The following is a 20,472-nucleotide window of genomic DNA, read 5'->3' on the forward strand; positions in this document are numbered from 1 at the left end:
AATCAATCACAACGATATGCAAATATTACTCATATATTTATTCAAACAAGGCCGTTATAAACACAAAACTGTAAATAAATACAGACACACATGCAGATGCACCAAAACAATAAATCAACCGCAAAATACAAATAGTTTCCAAAACTGTACATTAACCAGAGGAACAACTGCTGATCACCAGATTCTGTCACCTTGGTTTGCAACGGCATCTCAATTATCCGAGTCTGAGACCTGGCGAGACGGAGACAAGACCAAGAACACAGAATAAGTGTTTCAAGACCGGTCTCCAGAACTGCAGGTCTAGTAAGTGATAACGCGCCGCAGAGGTCTCGACCTTTGCAGGGCCGTCCTTTTCCAGTCACATTGGACCTGATGGAATTTCTAACAAGGCTCCTATCTCCAACCGGAGTCATCCATAATACATGAGTGTCTGGCGTCATCCCGACACCCGACACGCGTCTGTGCCAGGGTTCGGCCTGCAGCCCAGTCACGAGCCGAGAGCTGAGGAAAATGAGCCGACCCCGGGGAAGTGGAAACGCTGATGAATAATTTAAAGTGATTCCAGTGTAGTTTGACAGAGTTCTTCCCCGTCGGTCCTCCAGCCTCGCTCAGTCGCCCTCAGTGTGTGAACCGATGTGGACCGGCGAGGAGACGCGGTACCGGCACCGGAGCAGGTTTTAAAGAAAGAAAAAGACGCCTCCTGACTGAGTTGTGATTTCCAGTCCAAGTGTGAGGATGATCCCTGTTCGCTGCTTGCTCCTCTGCTGGCTCGCTCTTCCGCTAACAGGTAAGGGATCATTGTGTTTCGCTTCAGTTTAACAAAGAAGTTCAGCTGGAGACAAGTCGAGGCAAATGGCTTTTTTCACTACACCGAGAACCGGTGTCATTATTTTGTCAGAACTGCTGAGCACAGCGTGAAGCGGAGTAATAAAATTTAATCTATCTGAGAGGCCAGAGGCGGATAAACTGTATCTAATTACGTGTTGTTCATCCTGAAGAGCTGACGCAGTCCATTTTTCAACAAACTGTGAGGTCTTGGAAGAGTCGGGAAGACACTCGCTGATGAGTAAATCTGTCTGCAGATGTTTTTTCGCTGCTTTCAGAAACACAACACAGGAGCTTTTTCTGTTCAAATAATTACCGTGTCTTGTTTTACAGGGCTGGAGATACTGGACCCGGAGGAGGTGGAGTACGTTCGCTTCAACGTCACCGCGGCCGCGGGGGGATCCGTCACACTGGACTGCGGCTCTGCGATGCCCAACATCTTCATCTGGGGTTTCACCAAACCGGGGAGCGACAATAACGTGGCGCTGGCGCACAACTACGGCCAGGGCCCGCAGCTGCAGCTGCAGCCGCAGGCCGGCGGGCCGGGCCGCATGCGGCTGCACGCCAACTCCTCGGCCCTGGTCCTGGAGGAGCTGCAGGGCGACGCGGCGGGGATGTACACCTGCCAGGCGCTGTACGACACGGACCAGGGAGCCAGGGTCACCTTTTACTTCACTCGGCTGGACGTGGAGGACAAATAGGGACTTTCACTAAAATCTTATTCAAAGCAGAACTTGGTAGAAGAAAATTTGAATTCATTATAACTTGGAGGCCTCAAGATAAAACAGCATCAGAGGAAAACCTCCTCTTTGCTCTCCTTTAATTCCTGGTTCAGCTGCTTAGTTTCCATATGAGCTTGTTTTCAACTGCAGCTCAATAACACAGAGAAGTGGATGATGATGTTGAACTCACTATAAATGTTTTCATCAATTAGCTGAGATCAGATATGTGTGGCGACTGCACTATCACTATTGGAGGGTTGACTCCAGTGCTTTTAAGGATTGACACGACTACTAACTAGTCCCAAAGTCTCTACCAGAATAACCAGCTCCAACACCCCCCTCCACCTCAGAAAAGTAGTGAATAGTAAATGTTACTGAGTTAAATTTTACTTCATTTGTAGATGAAACGTGAATTTTAAATATTAAAGATACACAATTATCGACTTGAAATTGCATTATTTATAATTATAGTAGCCAGATTACACTGTATATCGGCATACCTGAAATAGACCTGATGCTTAATCAATCACAACGATATGCAAATATTATTCATATATTTATTCAAACAAGGCCGTTATAAACACAAAACTGTAATTAAATACAGACACACATGCAGATGCACCAAAACAATAAATCAAATGCAAAATACAAATAGTTTACAAAACTGTACATTAACAAGAGGAAGAACTGCTGATCACAAGATTCTGTCACCTTGGTTTTGCAACGGCATCTCAATTATCCGAGTCTGAGACATGACGAGACGGAGACAAGACCAAGAACACAAAATAAGTGTTTCTTAAAAAAATAAATAAATAAATAAGTGCTTTTAAGGATTGACACAACTACTAACTAGTCCCAAAGTCTTCTAGCAGAATAACCAGCCTCCAACACCCCCCTGCACCAATGAACAGTAAATGTTACTGAGTTAAATTGGACTGCATTTGTAGATGAAACATGAATTTTAAATATTATATTTAAGTATAACTTGGATCCTCAAGATAAAAAGACATAAGAGGAAAACCTCCTCTTTGGTCTCCGTTAAACCTGATTTACTGTATGCTTCTCCAACGAATGGCTGGTGTTTCCGATGCCGAGCCTCTCTGTCTGAGCCAGGGATGGAGGGATGGGCAAAGGCCGGCGTCCTCCGTGTTTCAGTTGTTTCCTTGCTTTCTCTGCCCTAACAGAGATGTGGGGAACATACAGTCAGTCCGGAAAGTATTCAGAACGCTTCACTTTTCCCACATTCTTTTATGTTACAGCCCTATTGATAATAGGAATAAATTCATTTTTTTCCTCAGAATTCTACACAAAATACCCCATAATGACAACATGAAAGTTTTGTTATGATTTTTGTAAATGTATAAAAAATAAAAAACTACAAATATCACCTGTGCATAAGTATTCAGAACGTTTGCCATGAAGCTCAAAATTGAGCTCTGGTTCATTCTGTTTCCACTGATCTCTCTCAAGTTGTTTCTACAGCTTAATCGGAGTCCACCTGTGGTGAATTCAGTTGATTGGACTTGATTTGGAAAGACACACACCTGTCTATATAAGCTCTCACAGTTGGCAGTGCATGTTGCAACACAAACCAAACATGAAGTCAAAAGAATTCTCTTCAGACCTCCGAAACAGGATTGTTTTGAGGCACAAATCTGGGGAAGGGTACAGAAAAATGTCTGCTGCTTTGAAGGTCCCAGTGAGCACTGTGGCCTGCATCATCCTTAAATGGAAGAAGTTTGGAACCACCAGGAATCTCCCTAGAGCTGGCCGCCCGCCTAAGCTGAGCAATCGGGGGAGAAGGGCCTTAGTCAGAGAGGTGACCAAGGACCCGACGGTCACTCTGTCAGAACTCAAGCGTTCCTCTGTGGAGAGAGGAGAAACTTCAAGAAGGACAACCATCTCTGCAGCAATCCACCAATCAGGCTTGTATGGTAGAGTGGCCAGGCGCAAGCCCCTCCTTACTAAAAAGCACATGGCAGCCCGACTGGAGTTTGCCAAAAGGCACCTGGAGGACTCTCAGACCATGAGAAAAAAAATCCTCTGGTCTGATGAGACAAAGATTGAACTATTTGACATGAATTCGACACGTCGTGTTTGTAGGAGACCAGGCACCGCTCATCACCTGGAGAACACCATCCCTACAGTGAAGCATGGTGGTGGCAGCATCATGCTGTGGGGGTGTTTTTCATCAGCAGGACCTGGGCGACTAGTCAGGATTGAGGGAAAGATGAATGCAGCCATGTACAGAGACATCTTGGATGAAAACCTGATCCAGAGTGCTGTTGACGTCAGACTAGGACGACGCTTCATCTTTCAGCAGGACAACGACCAGAAGCACACAGCCAAAATATCAAAGGAGTGGCTTCAGAACAACCATGTCAATGTCCTTGAGTGGCCCAGCCAGAGCCCAGACCTGAATCCCATCCAACATCTCTGGAGAGATGTGAAAATGGCTGTACACCGACGCTCCCCATCCAACCTGATGGAGCTTGAGAGGGTCGGTAAGGAAGAATGGGCAAAACTGCCCAAGAATAGGTGTGCCAAACTTGTAGCAACCTATTCAAAAAGACTTGAGGCTGTCATTGCTGCCAGAGGAGCTTCTACAAAGTATTAAGCAAACGTTATGAATACTTATGCTCATATGATTTCTTGTTATTTTTATTTTTAATAAATTTACAAAAGTCGCATCAAAACTTCTTTCATGTTGTCATTATGGGGTGTTTTGTGTAGAATTCTGAGAAAGAAAATGAATTTATTCCTATTATCAATAGGGCTGTAACATAAAAGAATGTGGGAAAAGTGAAGGGTCCTGAATACTTTCCGGACTGACTTTAGTAACAGGTTGGTAAAGACCGTTAACTATAATCAGGTGTGTCAATGCAGGGAAACAACTAAAACATGTAGGACCCTCAAAGACGTGGCCCATCTAAGCAAATCCCCCGTCCACAGACCAGAACACGGGCTGTGATTAGTAGGATCCTTTCTGGTACTCATCTTCTCTGCTTTGTCCGGTCTGCTAGACTCGTTCAAAGGGGTTCCACACCACCGCCCCTCGCATCACTTCTCTTTCCTTTACGATGCAACGTCTGCAAGAAAAAGCATTTGTGGTTCCACGTCCATCACTTCCGACTGATTTCCTCTCTTGTGGAAAAGCAAAGTAACTAACAAGTTTCATGTGACCTAGCGTAGATCCCGCCGAAACCCAACCCCGCAACACTTTGCGATGCATAGACCTCAACGCAGAGGTTCGAACTATTTCCAATTGCTCGGAAAGTAAACTAGAGCAACGGGTTAAAAACGAGGGATTGGTTGCTTCTCTTCCGTCTCCAGCGTTTTAATGTGTACTGCAAAGAACGAGAAGACGTCTAAAGCGCTGAGCTCCGCCTTCTGCTCTCAGAGAACCCAATAACCACGAGTCAGAACTGCGTCCTGCCTAGTACGTAACCGACCCGGACCGATTCTCGTCTCAGTCCCATAAAAAACCCTTGAAATCTCTGCATCGAGGCGCCGTGAAACTTCCCCGGACCCTCGCCAAAGGAATGACGACCCCAGTTACAGATTCTTCCTGGATTTGCGGTTAATCCTGACAAATCACATTAGAAACACTCGGAAGACGCCAGAAACCACGACTTTCTCACACAACCGTGTACCGCCGTCATTATTTTTATCCACGCTACCAAGTGTTGCTTCATCGAGGTTACACCTCCGAACGTTTCATCTCCAGAGCCCCCTGCGATTGTTGTTGTCAGTCCAAGTGGGAATGTGTTTGCAAGCCTCGTGGAAGCGCGTAACGTTAGACACGAACGCAGAGTTTGGTCCAGACCTGAGTGAGCTCTGAAAACAACGAGAGTCGGAGCCGGTGGAGCGCTTTGATCCGGGGCAGATCGCACCATTGTCTCCCGCCGCGAGGCTCGCATGCAGGTCCAGGTTTCCATTTCAAACACTTTCCCAGTCTTGTTTTTGCTTCACTATTGAAAACATCTGGACGGTGGGTTCATTAGACACGACCGGTTTGTGTGTGTTTTGCTTTTCACTTAAGTGTATTGTTTATTACACTTTCGGTTACTTCTATTAAACACCCCGCTGTGCTGTTTGTCTTTCTTTAAGTGTGTAAGACCGTGATTTAACTACTGTGTGTCTTGACTTCTACCGAGCTGATCGACGCGTCTCGCCACCGCAGGGAACATCGTTTAACACCACGGATCTCTTCTGAATGATTCCCAAGGAACGGCGTGCTTTTCATCTCTGTGCAGGCATGAATCCTCGCACACGAGTAAATGTTCCTTTAAAGGATTAATCCGTCTAAAATAATCCCATAGCTCTTTGTTTTTCACAAGGCGGCTTTCTTCCAAATTCATCAGTCCCGAAACCTCGCTGGTTTTGATGGATTCGAGCCTTTTGGCATCAATAGGCGTCGTTTATTCCAACACAGTCTGATTAAACTTTTATACAAATTAAACCACAAAAAAGTTGGGATAAATATGGATAGAAACAATGAAATGATTTGCAAATCCCATAAACGTAATTTCATTCAGAACAGAAAACATATCAAACGTTTAAAGCGAGGATGTGTACCTTCTCAAAGTGTCACGAAGGGACTTTTGCACCTTTTGTCTTGATGGCAGAGTCTGAGGGTCACTCAAGTTTTCCTCGGTCACGCTCCCATTTCCTTTTCTGTCCGAAGTTGAAGAAAAGAGACGACCAGGGTGGAAGGCAGTACGGCTGGACGGCAGTTCCTAAAAACACAATCGTGTTTAATTTCATCCCCACAAAACATCCCCAAAAGGTTGTAACCGGGTGACGTTTACATCTGTGTAGCATCCTCTCTTCTTCTCAGTCCTTCTCAGTTTGGAAACTGACCAGTTGATGGACTTTTCCCAATCTTTTCCCAATCTCTGAGCTGCTCAACAGTCCCGGGGCATTTTTGTAGTATTATTTAATTTTTACTAAAATGTTGTCCGTCCGTAAAAGCCCTGGGGCCTCATTTATAAAAGAGTGCGTAGGATTCATACTAAAAGTGTACGTGCGCTCAAAAGCCGAAAATGGCGTGCGCACAAAAAAATCCTGATTTATAAAACCGTGTGCACGTACACCTGCACGCAATGTTCTCTTTATAAATCACAGTCCACCTGGAAGGCTGCGCACGTGAATTTGCCTCATATCCCGCCCTCTAGATGCCCACTTTATACCATGCATGGTGAATGCAAACTACTTGATGACAGCAGACCTGCTGAGCATGTGCAGCGGCTTCCTGCAGTCTGTTTCTGCTGTGCGTCAGGATGAATGAGACGTGTCGAGCCACCGTGCCACTAAATTTCGCGGAGACTGAGATGGAGATGTTGTGGATGAGGTGGAGGCAGGAAAACAACATTATTTGGTGGTCACAGTAGTGGCATCACTGACAAAAAGAAAGCGAGTGAGTGTCAGCACGTAGTTGCTGCTGTAAACGCCGTGAGTGCCACGGACAGATCTGTGGCAGAAATAAAAAAGAAGTGGTGCGATCTGAAGGTGGAGGCCAAGAGGAGAGTGGCCGGGCACTTTTTTGTTCTGTCCTCAGTCGCTCCACAGTTGGAGCGGTGGGTGACGAGGAGGTTCCCAGCGTGTCCTGCACCGCGGCTTAAAAGTATGACATGAATCTGGCTTCATTTCACCACCTCACCGTCTGGGTCGCCAGTTCCCCATATCTTCAAAATGTTTGTGCGCTAGGATCAAAGTTTGTGTAAAGATACGCATATTTTCCCGATACGTTTTTTTTTTTAAATCCCAACCTTTGCGTAGAAGGTGGCGTGCGCATCTTTCAAGCCCTGTTTTGTGCGCACGCAAGCTTTATGAATGAGGCCCCTGGACTGCAGGCAGGTCAGTCCGGCTCCTGAACTCTTCTCCGACTGCAGTGGATGCAGCATGTGGCTATGATCGTCTTGCTGAAAGATGCAAGGCCTTCCCTGAGGGTAGATTGATAGCAGCATCTGTTAAAGTTAAAGCTAGTGTAAAACCTTTTAATACTGATGTTTCTTTTCCAGATGTGCACCTTTCCCACTCATTGCCACCAACACACCCCCGTACCGTCAGAGGTGGAGGATTGTGAAGCGAGTTCTGATAACAGCCTGAATGGTTCGTGTCTGCTTCAGTCCTTAGGATGTGCTGTCTAAGGTTTATAGGCCCAGAGACGATGGTGATGTTTAAATAGGATTTTTCTCTGTATTTAAAAACTGTTTCACCTACCGCTGATTTACTGAAATGCTCCTGGGCCCGTGCCGTGATTCTCAATACAGAAACCTGTCTGCTTTTGAAGCAGTGCCACCTAACACTGAGTTTTGACCTTTGACCTTTGACCTCTGTTGCACACAGGGATTTATTCAGATATTCTGAATCTTTTGATGATATCATCTGCACTAAAGGATGCTTTCAGATCTTTTATCAGTTTGTAGACAGATTTTCGTGACACTTCATCCATTTTTTTAATTTTCTGATAGATTCTTCCTCTTTAAGATGCTCTCTTTTTCTACCCCATCATTGTCATTTAACCTAATTAGCTGGGAGTTTCTCCTCCAGGTGTTTCATTTCAGTGCCCCTTTACTTTTCTGGTCTTTTGTTGTTGTCCAAATCAATGCATTTCCTTTTTTTTAATTAACATTTGACATAGTTTCCCAACTTTTGGGTATTTGTTGGCTTTACCTGATTATACTCAACATGTAAGCAGTACTGGAGTTGAGGGGGGATGAGGGGGGATGAGGGAGATGGCATCCCCCCTGAAATAAAAACGGTCAAAATCATCCCCCTGTAAAACTGCCATCCCTCCTTTTCATCCCTTATGTCATTTCATCAATGAATGTGGTTTTACTGCTATTTCAACATTTAGAGTCATCACCAGAAAAATAACACCAGAAAAATTACTTATTTGATAATTTTCACCTGTTTCAAGTAAATTTTCACTTGAAATAAGTAGATCTTATCTTCTTATTACAATACAATACATACAGCTCCTTTAAAATAAGTAGAAAAATCTGCATGTGGAACAAGATTTTTTTTTGCTTGTAATGAGAAGATAAATCTTGTTCCACTGGCAGATTTTTCTACTTATTTCAAGTGAAAATCTACTTGAAACAGGTGAAAATTGTTTTTTTTTTTTCCAGTGATGAGTCTTGTTTTAAGTGTAATGACATTTTTTTTACTAAAATTAGACATTTTAACTAGAAATGAGACAAATATTCTTGTTAAGATTTTGAGTTTTTGCAGTGATCTATTTTACTTATCCTGTGAAGGACAGTCATATTGATAAGTTCAGAAAACTGTTTTTTATTGTTGTGTTTTGATGTATTTGATGTAAGCCCAGTGGATATTTAAAGCTTACAGAAGGCTGCATTTAACTGCTGCTATGTCATTCCTGCAGTATTTCTGCAGGTGTTTTGGTCACTGCTATTATTTGTAATATATTATATTATTTGTAATCAGCACAAATTATCTGTCCCCATATGATAAAATCCATCATCCTCCCTGATTTATTTTTACAACTCGAGTACTGCACGTAAGGTAAAGAAAACAAACAAAGAAATGTGTTCCGACAGCATGACAACACTAATAATCTTCTGAATTATGAGTGGTCCTGCATGTGAGCACCTCTCATCCAGGAACCCGCTGGACTTAATCCAGCTACAACATTGCTTCACTTGTGGTTTGTGTCATCGAGGACGAGGACTGCATGTGTCCGAATCCGGCTAGTTAACAACACACACACAACACACAAAAAAAAAAAAAAAAACACTGGGTTTGTATGTGTATATTTATGTATGTGTACGCATATGTGTGCGTATATATATGTATATATTACATATAGTAATAATGCACATATATACACTTTTGGTTTCTACCGTCATGGTATCAATCAATAATATGTGTGCAGACAAGGTAAAAAAAAAAAAAAAAAAAAAAAAAACACACACACTGCCCGATTCATAAAAAGCTGCACTCATTCAGGGCGTCCTGCAAAGGGGAGCGAGAGGAAGAATGGTGGGCGGAGGGGAAGAGGGACCGGCGTTAACAGGTCGGCTCTGCAGCGAGGGGCAGAAATTCCAGGGTGGACAATGAGCTTTCTTGTTCCCTGGGGCTCCTTAATGAAGGGGTGTAGCTGCGTGGGTCGAGGGTGCAGGGCCGGGCCGAGGCCCAGTGCCGACTGACAGACGTGGGAGATGGAGAAGCAGCTCGTTTGGAGACAACCTTGCCCTTATCTCCTCCTGATCAGCCCGGCCTGCATCTGTCAGCATCCCCTCTCCCGCCCCCAGACCATCTTTCTTTCATTTCCAGCTTCATTTCCGACCCATTGTTCTTTTCTCTTCTTCCTCTTAAGAGCAGAAATGGACATTTGAATGAATGCATGGAAATAAAATCAAAGTTGAGAGGAAACTTGTGCAGAGAATGACCAATTCCCATCTAATCTAATCTGGACCATTAGTTACTTTTTGTTTTGATTGCAGACCTCAAGTAAAATCACATCAGCGTGCGTTAAACACACTTGAGGGTTTTGGGGCTGAGAAACTGAGGCAGCTTATTCCTGAGAGGGGGGGGGGGGGATACAAACCCAAAACAAAACACAGTTTAGGTCAAAAAGAATTTGATGAAAGCTGCCAGCTTTAATGCCACCACCACCGCCGCCATAAGCACTAAAAATAACAGCCGGAAGAGGCTGTGCCACGCCTCGGCAGCGAGGAGAGTAAATCTGGGTGCCAGGAATATCCCGCATACGATCAAGGGGAAGAGAGATGCCAAGCGAGCCGGGGCCTGAGGACTGGCAGCCGACTCTGGCAGAAAACACGGGCAGACAGGCACCAAGCGAGGAAAGCCTGCACCGCAGTCATCCTCGGTGAAGCACAGCCAGACTTGTCATCCGCCCGCTTCAATCCTATCAACTCCAATCAGCCTGCACACCAGGGAGATTATTCTCCAACCAACATGGGCCTTAAACCTTCACACCACGGCGTTTGCCAAAAACAGGATCAAATCCGGGGAACAGAATAGGACGAGAGCAACCGATCCTCTTATTTCTAAAAAACCCCTCCGACTATTTTGCTGAGATATTAATAAAAGGGTCATATTGTCACTTCCAGCTCAGACACACGGAAAAAGAAATAACTCGGCCCGGTTTGTTTGGAGCTGCCACTTAAGGTTTGAAAATATGTAATTCAGTGAGCCGTTCAGATTTGGAGGGATGGGCAGGCGGGCCAGCTCCGAGGAGAATCACCCCGTCTTTTCCAGTAGAAACCTTTGGCTGTTGCTGCTTTTTCTTCTTTCTTTCTTTTGCTTACAACAGCAAATGTTCACAAGCAATTACATAGTTGATTTAAAGTAGCCCAAAGTAGTTTGTTTGACTCCTAACAGAGCTACAGCAACTCAAGAAATGACTGAAAGCAAAAGAAAATCTACACTAAACAAGAGTAAATCAGAGTTAATCTCATGTCTGTAGAGGCGAAGTCGCTGAGCTGAAAAACTGCTTTAAGAAACAAACTAGTTGACGATGCTTCACCGGTACTTCGTCTGAACTTTTATCTCCCAACAAGTAAATATAGGAATGGATTTAACTTGTAATGCACTTTACATTCAATGAATCTCAAAGTGCTACACTTAGACCATTATTCATTCATACACATCCTCACCGGTGGTGGTAGCTACGTTTGTAGCCACAGCTGCCCTGCAGACTGACGGAAGCGTGGCTGCCATATCGTGCCAAACGGCCCCTCCGATCACCACCAAACATTCATACACATTCACACGGGGCAAGGTGTCTTGCCCAAGGACACTACAGCAGCAACCTCTGGGACAGAGCAGGATTTGAACTGCCAACCTTCTGATCATTGGATGACCCCAAGGGCGTCAATTGGGTATGGCAAGGTACGGCAGCCGCCACACCTTGGCTTCAAGGGAAAATGTAAACGTTTGTTTTTTAAATACATTTATGGAATAACTACAAATGCAAATCAGAACAACATGATCGATTTCACTAGTTATTATACACTGCAAAAACTCAAAATCTTAACAAGAATATTTGTCTTATTTCTAGTTAAAATGTCTAACTTTTAGTCAAAAAAAATCTCATTACATTTAAGACAAGACTCAAAAACAACCATTTTCTCCTGTTTCAAGTAGATTTTCACTTAAAATAAGTGGGAAAATCTGCCAGTGGAACAAGATTTTTTTTGCTTGTAATAAGAAGATAAATCTTGTCCCACTGGCAGATTTTTCTACTTATTTTAAGTGAAAATTTACTCGAAACCGGTGAAAATGGTCAAATAAGTTATTTTTCTGGTGATGACTCTTGTTTTAAGTGTAATGAGATTTTTTGACTAAAAATGAGACATGTTAACTAGAAATAAGACAAATATAATACGATTTTGAGTTTTTGCAGTGTGAGCGAGACTGTATTTGAAAAAGTTCCAATTTTCTTGACCACACATAAGCTACATAGACTTCTGTGATGGGTATTTGCTGGACGTGTTGATTGGTACTCTAGTTAATGTGACTCGTAACCTTGCCATACCTTAGCTGACCTGCTCTACCACCTGAGCTACTGCCGCCCCCAAATATCACCAGTTAGCTACTGGAAAGTCATTAATCCACTGTCTGAACTGTGCAGCAACAGTATTTCTTACATAAATGGGACATAAATATAATGGATGCTGTAAGAACAATGAATGAAATGGTCTGAGAGGTAAAACAGAAGTTAAAACCGTGATATATGCTTACAAATACAAATTACATTTTGTTGATTTGTTCATGTCGAAACTCTTATCTTGTACCCAGCGCCACTGATTGATTATCAACATAATTACTAATATATCATGCAAAATAATGTAATCTCCTGTTCTAAATGTATTCTTATACAGTATTTACAATCATACTGATGTCTTTGCAACTCTTGATTTTGAGCAAATATGTACTGATCGTGATGTTTTTAATGTGTAAAACAGGTCACTCTTGAAAATAAGACCCTGTTTCCATGAGACTAGTGTATATGTTTAAAGGAATAACTAAATGAATCATTATTTTCAACACTGATACAGGTAAAAAAAAAACGATAGGTGCTTTAACTCTACAGTCCCTAAAAGTCTCCAATAAGATCTGAAACAGTCGCTACATTTATGCTAGTAGGTTTTTTGACAACAAAAGGTGATAAATGTGGTGATAAAGCATTTTGAGTACAAATTCTTGGATCCTCATAAGCCCCGCCCCTTCCTCATTGCCATGTACTTTTGAATTTATTGGGTTCAAGTTTGCGTCTCCATTATCATCTGGTAGTTTGAAGCTGCAGGACTGATTTTAAATAAGGCAAAGGAAAAAAAGAGTCAAGTAGCTGAAACCCCGCACCCCTAAAAGTCTTTGCAATGAAAAGAAATGCAAGTTCGTAGTTGTGAACGAGAGCAGTTTGACCCAAGCATGACAGACATTTCATAAAGACCTCAGGACGTTTTATCAACTTGTTAAAACGGGATAATACCTGTCCTTTCAAGCATCAGCTGCAGCCTCTTCTACCTGTCTGGGTGCTTAAAGGGCCAGCGCACCGACATCACCTGACAGCATTTTCCCCATGCAGCCCAAAGTGGGCATGCAGGTAGTTTTAGTTTCATATTTCCTGGAGATGTTTGCAGCAGCAACAGAAACAGATTTGTCCCGCGCAAACAGTACCGACCTCTTGCAGTCTTAAAATACAAATATTAGCGAGTGAGGGGGCGGCTCACGTGCTGCCACGGCTCCACCTCTCCGACAGATTGGGGCCAGAAGGTCAACGGCGCTGTCGGAGCAACGGTGCATATTGTGTAAAGCGACGAGCTATCGAGCATTCAATGGAGCAAAGAGCGGCTAGGCCTCGGCGAACAGTGCAGGGAGTGTTCCCCCCCGTTCAGGGGTCACTGCAGTGGAACAGCCGTCACCGCGCCACATCAAAGGCCTGCCAGGAATATGGATGGGTTTGGACCGGGGCTGGGAAATTCAGCAGGGCCATCACTCATCGAGCGCCGCGGCGCGCACGCAGGAGGGGAAGAAAGACATTCGACGTGGCTCCTTGTTGACTCTCCCGCATCTCCTCTTTATATTATTACAAAACTTTACAGACAGTTGCTAAAGTCTCCACGCTCGAGTGGGGACACGGAGGGACAAAAAGAAACAAAAAATAGAAAGCATTTCTCATCAAAAAAGGCATAAATAATATAAAAGACAAACTTTTTTTCTTTTAAACAGATACATTCATATGAAATAATATTTTACTACTACAAAAAATAAATAAGGCATCTAAGCAGTTTGTGAGTCTTTCCTCCAGAGGAACGTAGTCTCTTAGTTTAGTTTCCTTCCATCTGGCTCTGATCTCAGTCTTTTGTCCTCGTTCTTGCGTTTCCACTCGTCGGTTCTGAGTCCTCGTCACCGTGAACATGCAGTGTCTCTGACTATCCCATCACTTTTCCTCCTCCGTCTCTCTCTCTCTCTCTCTCTCTCTCTCTCCCCCCGTGTGTGGGCTGCGTTCAAGCCTCCCGCGGGCCGGCCTGGATCAGCTCTCCGGCCAGGCTGCTGCTGGAGATCCAACCGGGCTTCTCGTCACAGTCCAGGTCCGGCAGGCCGAGGGTCTCCCAGCACACGGCCGGGCCGTCCATGTCCACGCGCCGCAGCTCGTCCTCCGCTGTGCACAGAGGGAGAAGCACAGGGGCCGGATTCACAAAACATTCTTAAGAAAAAAAATCTTCTTAAAAGGAGCATGAGGCTCCTTTTAAGAAATTAGACTCTCTAGCGCCACCCTTCACCACGACGGCCGTCGGGGGTACTGCAGCCAACAGTGAAGCCGGCACGGGAGAACGGGGAGAACGCGCATGCAGCGTCATGTGACGTCACATCCGCAGGACAGCGCGGGAAATTCGGGCCCGAATTGCAGCACATTTTGCAGCACACAGCCTGTTCAAGGCAACGGAGAGATACACTAGAGGAAACATTCTTTTTGGTTTGGAACGCTTCATCTGACATTATTACTAGAAAACTTAAAACATATACGAATTTTTTTCATAAATCCTGCCTCAATCCGGCCTCAAGCTCCTTTAAGTGTCATTTTTTTCTTAAATTCAGTCTTAAGAAGAAAAAAGAGAAGAAGTCATATTCTCCAAAAAAGTTCTTAAGTATTTTCTCAACTTTCTTCTTAAGAAAAAACTTAAGAATAAATGGTTCTTGAAATAAAAGTTCTCAAGTTTGTTCTTGACTTTTTATCTTGACTCTAATATCACCTTTTTCAACACATTTTAGACAAGTTTAGACTAGTAGGTCATAATTTGAGGATATACTTTGTAATTAATTACACAAAGGGCCTGTTAACTGTTTTTTAGCATGTTAGTTAGCGTGGTAGTTAATTATTATTAATTTTCCCCAATAGTATTTTTTTCGCACATTAATCTCATCCACCATAACCTTGAAAAGTTCCTGCATCTCTTTTTCTCCTTCTCCATGTTTAGTGAGTGACTGACGGTTAAGACCAAACTACCTATAAATGTTGTTTGTTGGCGCGTGCAATGCAATGACATATTTTAAGAAGTTCTTAAGTAGGAAAAATAAGAAATTCGTAAGAAATGACAGTTCTTAAGACGGTTCTTAAGAAAATATTGAGGAATTTCACTTAAGAACTTTCTTATGGACTTCTTAATTTTAGATCTTAAGACATTTCTTAAGATTGTTCTTAAGAACATATTGGTGAATCCGGCCCCAGGTCTTTACTTTCAACTTTGTTTATGAAAAAGAAAGAGGAGAGAATGAGACTCTGGAAGGTTCATATAAAACCGGACCAGAACCGTCCCACGCGTGAGGTCTGACCCTATGAGACAACAGGTTTTGAGGTTCAGGCCCAATAAAAAGAACCAAACAAACCCTCTCTGAGTTGGTTCGAAGCCAAACTTCAGAGCTTGAGATGAAACTACACTGCAAAAACTCAAAACCTTACCAGAAATATTTGTCTTATTTCTAGTTAAAATGTCTCATTTTTAGTCAAAAAATCTCATTACACTTAAAACAAGAGTCATTACCAGAAAAATAACATGTTATTTGACAATTTTCACCTGTTTCAAGTAAATTTTCACTTGAAATAAGTAGGATAATCTGCCAGTGGGACAAGATTTATCTTCTTATTACAAGCAAAAAAAATCTTGTTCCACTGGCAGATTTTTCTACTTATTTTAAGTGAAAATCTACTTGAAACAGGTGAAAATTGTTGTTTTTTCCAGTGATGAGTCTTGTTTTAAGTGTAATGAGATTTTTATTTGACTAAAAATGAGACATTTTAACTAGAAATAAGACAAATATTCTTGTTAAGATTTTGAGTTTTTGCAGTGTATACTTGTTAATTAACTCAAAAATTAGTAAAGGATCAGCCTGGAGGCTCGTTGGAGCGTCAGCTGTTTTAGCATGACTAAGCTAAACTGCGGGTTCAGATCAGCCCCCGGGTCTCCCACTCAGCAGGCACACCGATTTTTCCAGTGTCCAGCCGCGGTACTGCAACCAAAAATCCCATGGGGACCAGAAAGCTTTTTTCCCATAGACCGCAATAGTAAAAGAGAAGCCTCTAAAACTGTTCACAGGACACCTCCAGCTGTAATCACCGGCAATTACTAATCTTTGTATTCTATATTTTTAAGTCATGGACTTTATATCCGTCAAAAATGTTTTATAACGGCCAGAAAAGTCAAAGAAAAGTCTCTTTCTGGGCGTGACGTCACGGCTGACGTCACAGCCGTGTCCGTGCATTCCACGGATGTATTATATTAATATATATTATGTAATTATATTATATTAATACATTAATAATATATTTAATACTAAACATGTAATAATATACATTAATTCATATATTATATTAATACATATTATATTAATATTCGCGTCATTGCCCCGGGGCATGATGGGAGGCCCCAGAGCATCATGGGAGGTGACTCAACTGCGCATGCTCTATGGGCCGCATAATGCGGAAGTAAACCCGGAAGTCAGGAACTTTTTTCGGCATATGCGCTGGCTGAGCAAACTCCATTGAAATGAATGAGCGGCCATTTTCAATCTCCCATCCAGATTTTATTAATAGATCCATGGTTCCGCTGCCTAGCAGTGTTAGCCGCTGGCTAGTCGGAAGGATCCTGGTCGAGGGCGCGAGTAACCCGACCAAAGGACCCGGCTGCTGTAAGACGTCGCAGCGGACGAGCTGTCTGACCGGCCACCCTCCGGTTAGCACCGGCTAGCCGCCTGCAGCCGGGAGTGAAGGCAGATGTTCCCAGATGTTTAGCTGAGCTTCATCCATAGATGCTTCCAGATCAACCCAAATCTGGTCACACTGGTCAGTTGACACGATTAACACCATAACAGACCTCAATATCTTTAAAATAATGCTGATTAAGCCGTGTTAAGTTTTTATTTAGGCTCATTGAAAGGTGTTCGTAGCTGAAGTGATGACAGTGATCATAAACTGCTCTCTAGCTGTCAAAAAAGACCAGAATTATATATATATTGGTTTGATTTGATTTCAGTTCCTGTTTTATTTTGAAACCCGTGTCTGTGTTTCAGTTCTGTCTTAACATTCCCATAGACATATATACGTAGACGCCCCATCGAGTGGTTTTGTCCGCTGCTGTGATACGTCAACGTCGCCGCCATATTGGATGTGGCAAGACTGCGCTGTAAACTAATACAAGTAAATGGACTTATTTTCATAAAGCGCCTTTCTACAAAGAAATTTATGATTTACGTCTCATTTATTCATTCACACACGCACTAATATACTTGGGAAACAGTTAGGCACCAAATATAATATATTTAATTTTCTCAGATGGCAAAAATAAGAACTTTATTGATCCCACAAAGGAGTAATTCATGTTATATCAGCTATAGAGAACAAGGTAGTGCCGAAAAACAACATATCCCCCCTCACAAAAATAAGAAAAATAGAGAAACATATTTTCTCATCAACAAAACACATTTAAAATTTTTCAAATAACAGACAATAAAATAACTGAAAAAATTCAGTTCAAATATGTTATTTTGTTACTTGAAAAACTTTAAATATGTTTATGTAAAATATGTTTTGTTGATGAGAAAATATGTTTCTCTATTTTTCTTATATTTCATATACATAAAATATATATATATATATATATATATATATATATATATATATATATATATATATATATATATATATATATGTGGTTCATAACCCCCCCCCCACCCCCCTTCCTTCACGTAAATGCATTTACGATGATGGATTGATATGATGATGGTTGTGATGGTGGGGATGGTGGTGGTTTAGAGAGTTGATCCAGGGGTTTATCCTGTATATTTTACTTTAATTGATCGTTTTATACTCAGACACGTTGGATTCTTGTAAAACATAATGTTTATCTGTAAATTATTTTCAGAATAAAAGTGATATTTTCCACATAAAAACATTCTGCTCAGAGTATTTAACTTGGATATTTCGTAGATCTTTTTAACAACATGAAGCACGTTTGAAGTTTTTATTCTGAGAGTCCCAGCAGCCTAATCAATAACCGATCAACCCTCACCAGTGCTATCAGCTGGAGAGCTCCCTCCGGTCCGGATCAGGCAGCAGGAGTGCGAGGGAGGCGACTCCTTGTGCTCGTCTGGTTGGTATCCTGCATCTGCCGTGGGGTCAGAGCCGTGGCACTGGGGCAGAACCTGGCCCAGCGGCACCATCTCCAGCCCGTCCTGCTGGCAGGTCGCCATGCGGTGCATCAGGGGCAGCGTGCCGCTGGAGAACGTGCCGTTGGTCGTCTTGTAACATCTGCTGGGAAACACGAGGAGGAGATGCTCATTAGCAGTCCGGGTTCTTCCTCACTGCACACAGATGAAACTACTTTTCTCCACTACTGAACCGTAGATTAAAAAGGTCCGGTCACACAAGCGCTACAATAACTGACACAACGCATTGAACAGTCTCAAAGTGGCTCAAAACAAGGCTGCAACACTTGTTCTTGGTTGTTCTCCAAGAACAAGTGTTGCAGAAATGCATGAACGTCTCTCCTGGCTGAGAGTTGAGGATAGGACACTCAGACTCCTTATTTCTCTATAATAAAACAACTTATTGTTCAAATATCCATTCATAATACACTGTAAGAAGAGGACAGAACTTTATAGATCAGTTGTATATTGGAAAACCCTTCCAGGTGAGATTCGTGACATCAAAAGAGGCTGATTTTAAACGAAGACTAAGAATGTATTTGTTGTCATCACCTTAACATCATATAGCGTATCTGATTGAGTGAGATCAATACATCAAATTATATATGATTTGTATGATGTTTTTCTTTATTTCTTGTTTGTAATTTTATTTTTATTTTTTTTAAATACTTTATGAATTTAGATTGTATGTTTATTTATTTATTTAATTATTTAAAGGTTTAGTTATCAGGGACAATGCACATTAATAATAAATTTAAACAAATGTAAAATATGCCAGAATTAGCCAAAAAGGCTATTTTGCATCTGCTGTCCCTGGACTGGTGTAAAATAGTCAACCTAAAAGAAAAATGATTAAGATATTATCAATAAAACATTTCCGAATAAGAAGGCTACATCAGAATAAAGATTAAAAGGTAAGAGACTAAACTAAAATACAGACACACACAGGTTAACATAAGCTCAACAACAGACAATTTGCTACAAACGAAAACAGAAACAACATGAAGCAGCAACAGTAACATCAACATTAATAACACCAGACACAGTAACTAACAGGCCAAAAACAAACAAGACAAAAGCACTAGACCCAGAATAAAAAGCCATGCACAAAAAGCAACAGTGTAACTAGACAAACTACGGTAATAGGCAACATGACAGGTGACATCAGACAAACACCGACAGGCAGGGCAGCAAGCCTGGAAAATTAAGCACAAAAATGTAATGTTGACAGCCTTGGCCACTAATGAACCACTTTTTTAGATAAAATTTAAAAGAAGAATAATTTGATTGGTTTCTAATCTCAGTTGGTATGAAGTTCCACTCACGAGCAGCCCTGATTGAAATTGCAGACTGGCTAAAAGCACTTTTCCTAAACTGGACCACACAATCTCCTCTAGCTGCACTCCGTGTTTGATTTTGTATTTTATTGTCTAGACCCCAGGAAGACTAGCTTTCGTTTTTGCGTCAGCTAATGGGGATCCTTTTAAATAAACCATAAACAAAACACATCATGTTTTCATCTCCCCAGAAAAGGTGCGAGTTACGCAGGCCGGGCTTCCCAGAGCCTCCCTGTATGTGGGCGTGACTGCACCGCGGCCACGCCCCCTCTTTCCCAGCAGCTGGGAGTAAATAAACACGGGGCTCATTAGGTCTGCTGGCTGGGTGCACGCAGAGTAAACTGTGATGCCGCGGACCCGCGAGTACATAAACAATACAAGTAGGAGGCCGGATCTGTGAGTGTGTGTGTCGGAGAACTGGGGGGCAAAACAACGGGCTCCCGGGCAGATCCTCCCATCCAACATTCATGCCATAGTTTTTACTTTGCAATGTCCACAAGTTCCACCAAAAACATTGTTTTCTTCTCGTGCTCGTTGCCGAATCTTTGCAACCGGATACGAGTCAGTCATGTCTTTTAAAAAGATGAGAGAAGAAGAGGAAGGATACTTGAGTAGTGTTGTTTCTGGCAGGCTGTTTCAGTTTTAGTCTAGTCTTTGGGTCGAGCCATCATTTTAGTTTTTATTAGTTTTAGTCACGTTCGTTCTCCTTTTAGTCGTGTCAAGTTTCAGTCGACGAAAAGTCTGAGCATTTTAGTCTTATTTTAGTCAGAATTGTCCAGGACCATTTTATTCTAGTTTTAGTCAAAGATTGTATTTAGCCAAACACATTTTACAATTCAAACAAGGTTATCTTATCATTATATTATTGTTACCTTATAGACTCAAGA

General features: G+C 42.3%; 1 protein-coding gene across 1 annotated transcript in view; it reads right to left on the reverse strand.

Annotated features, from left to right (window-relative positions):
• Positions 1-13,596: 13,596 nt before the first annotated feature.
• cdon (cell adhesion associated, oncogene regulated) overlaps positions 13,597-20,472 on the reverse strand; it is a 46,074-nt gene continuing 39,198 nt past the window's right edge. The window contains exons 18-19 of the mRNA XM_061719808.1: positions 18,113-18,351; positions 13,597-14,208 (exon numbers count right to left, since the gene is read on the reverse strand). Of these exons, the coding sequence (XP_061575792.1) occupies positions 14,054-14,208; positions 18,113-18,351 (394 nt within the window). The 3' untranslated portion in view covers positions 13,597-14,053. The remainder of the gene's footprint in view (positions 14,209-18,112; positions 18,352-20,472) is intronic.

The sequence above is a fragment of the Cololabis saira genome, chromosome 4, assembly GCF_033807715.1.
Source record: "Cololabis saira isolate AMF1-May2022 chromosome 4, fColSai1.1, whole genome shotgun sequence".
Classification (NCBI taxonomy): domain Eukaryota; kingdom Metazoa; phylum Chordata; class Actinopteri; order Beloniformes; family Belonidae; genus Cololabis; species Cololabis saira.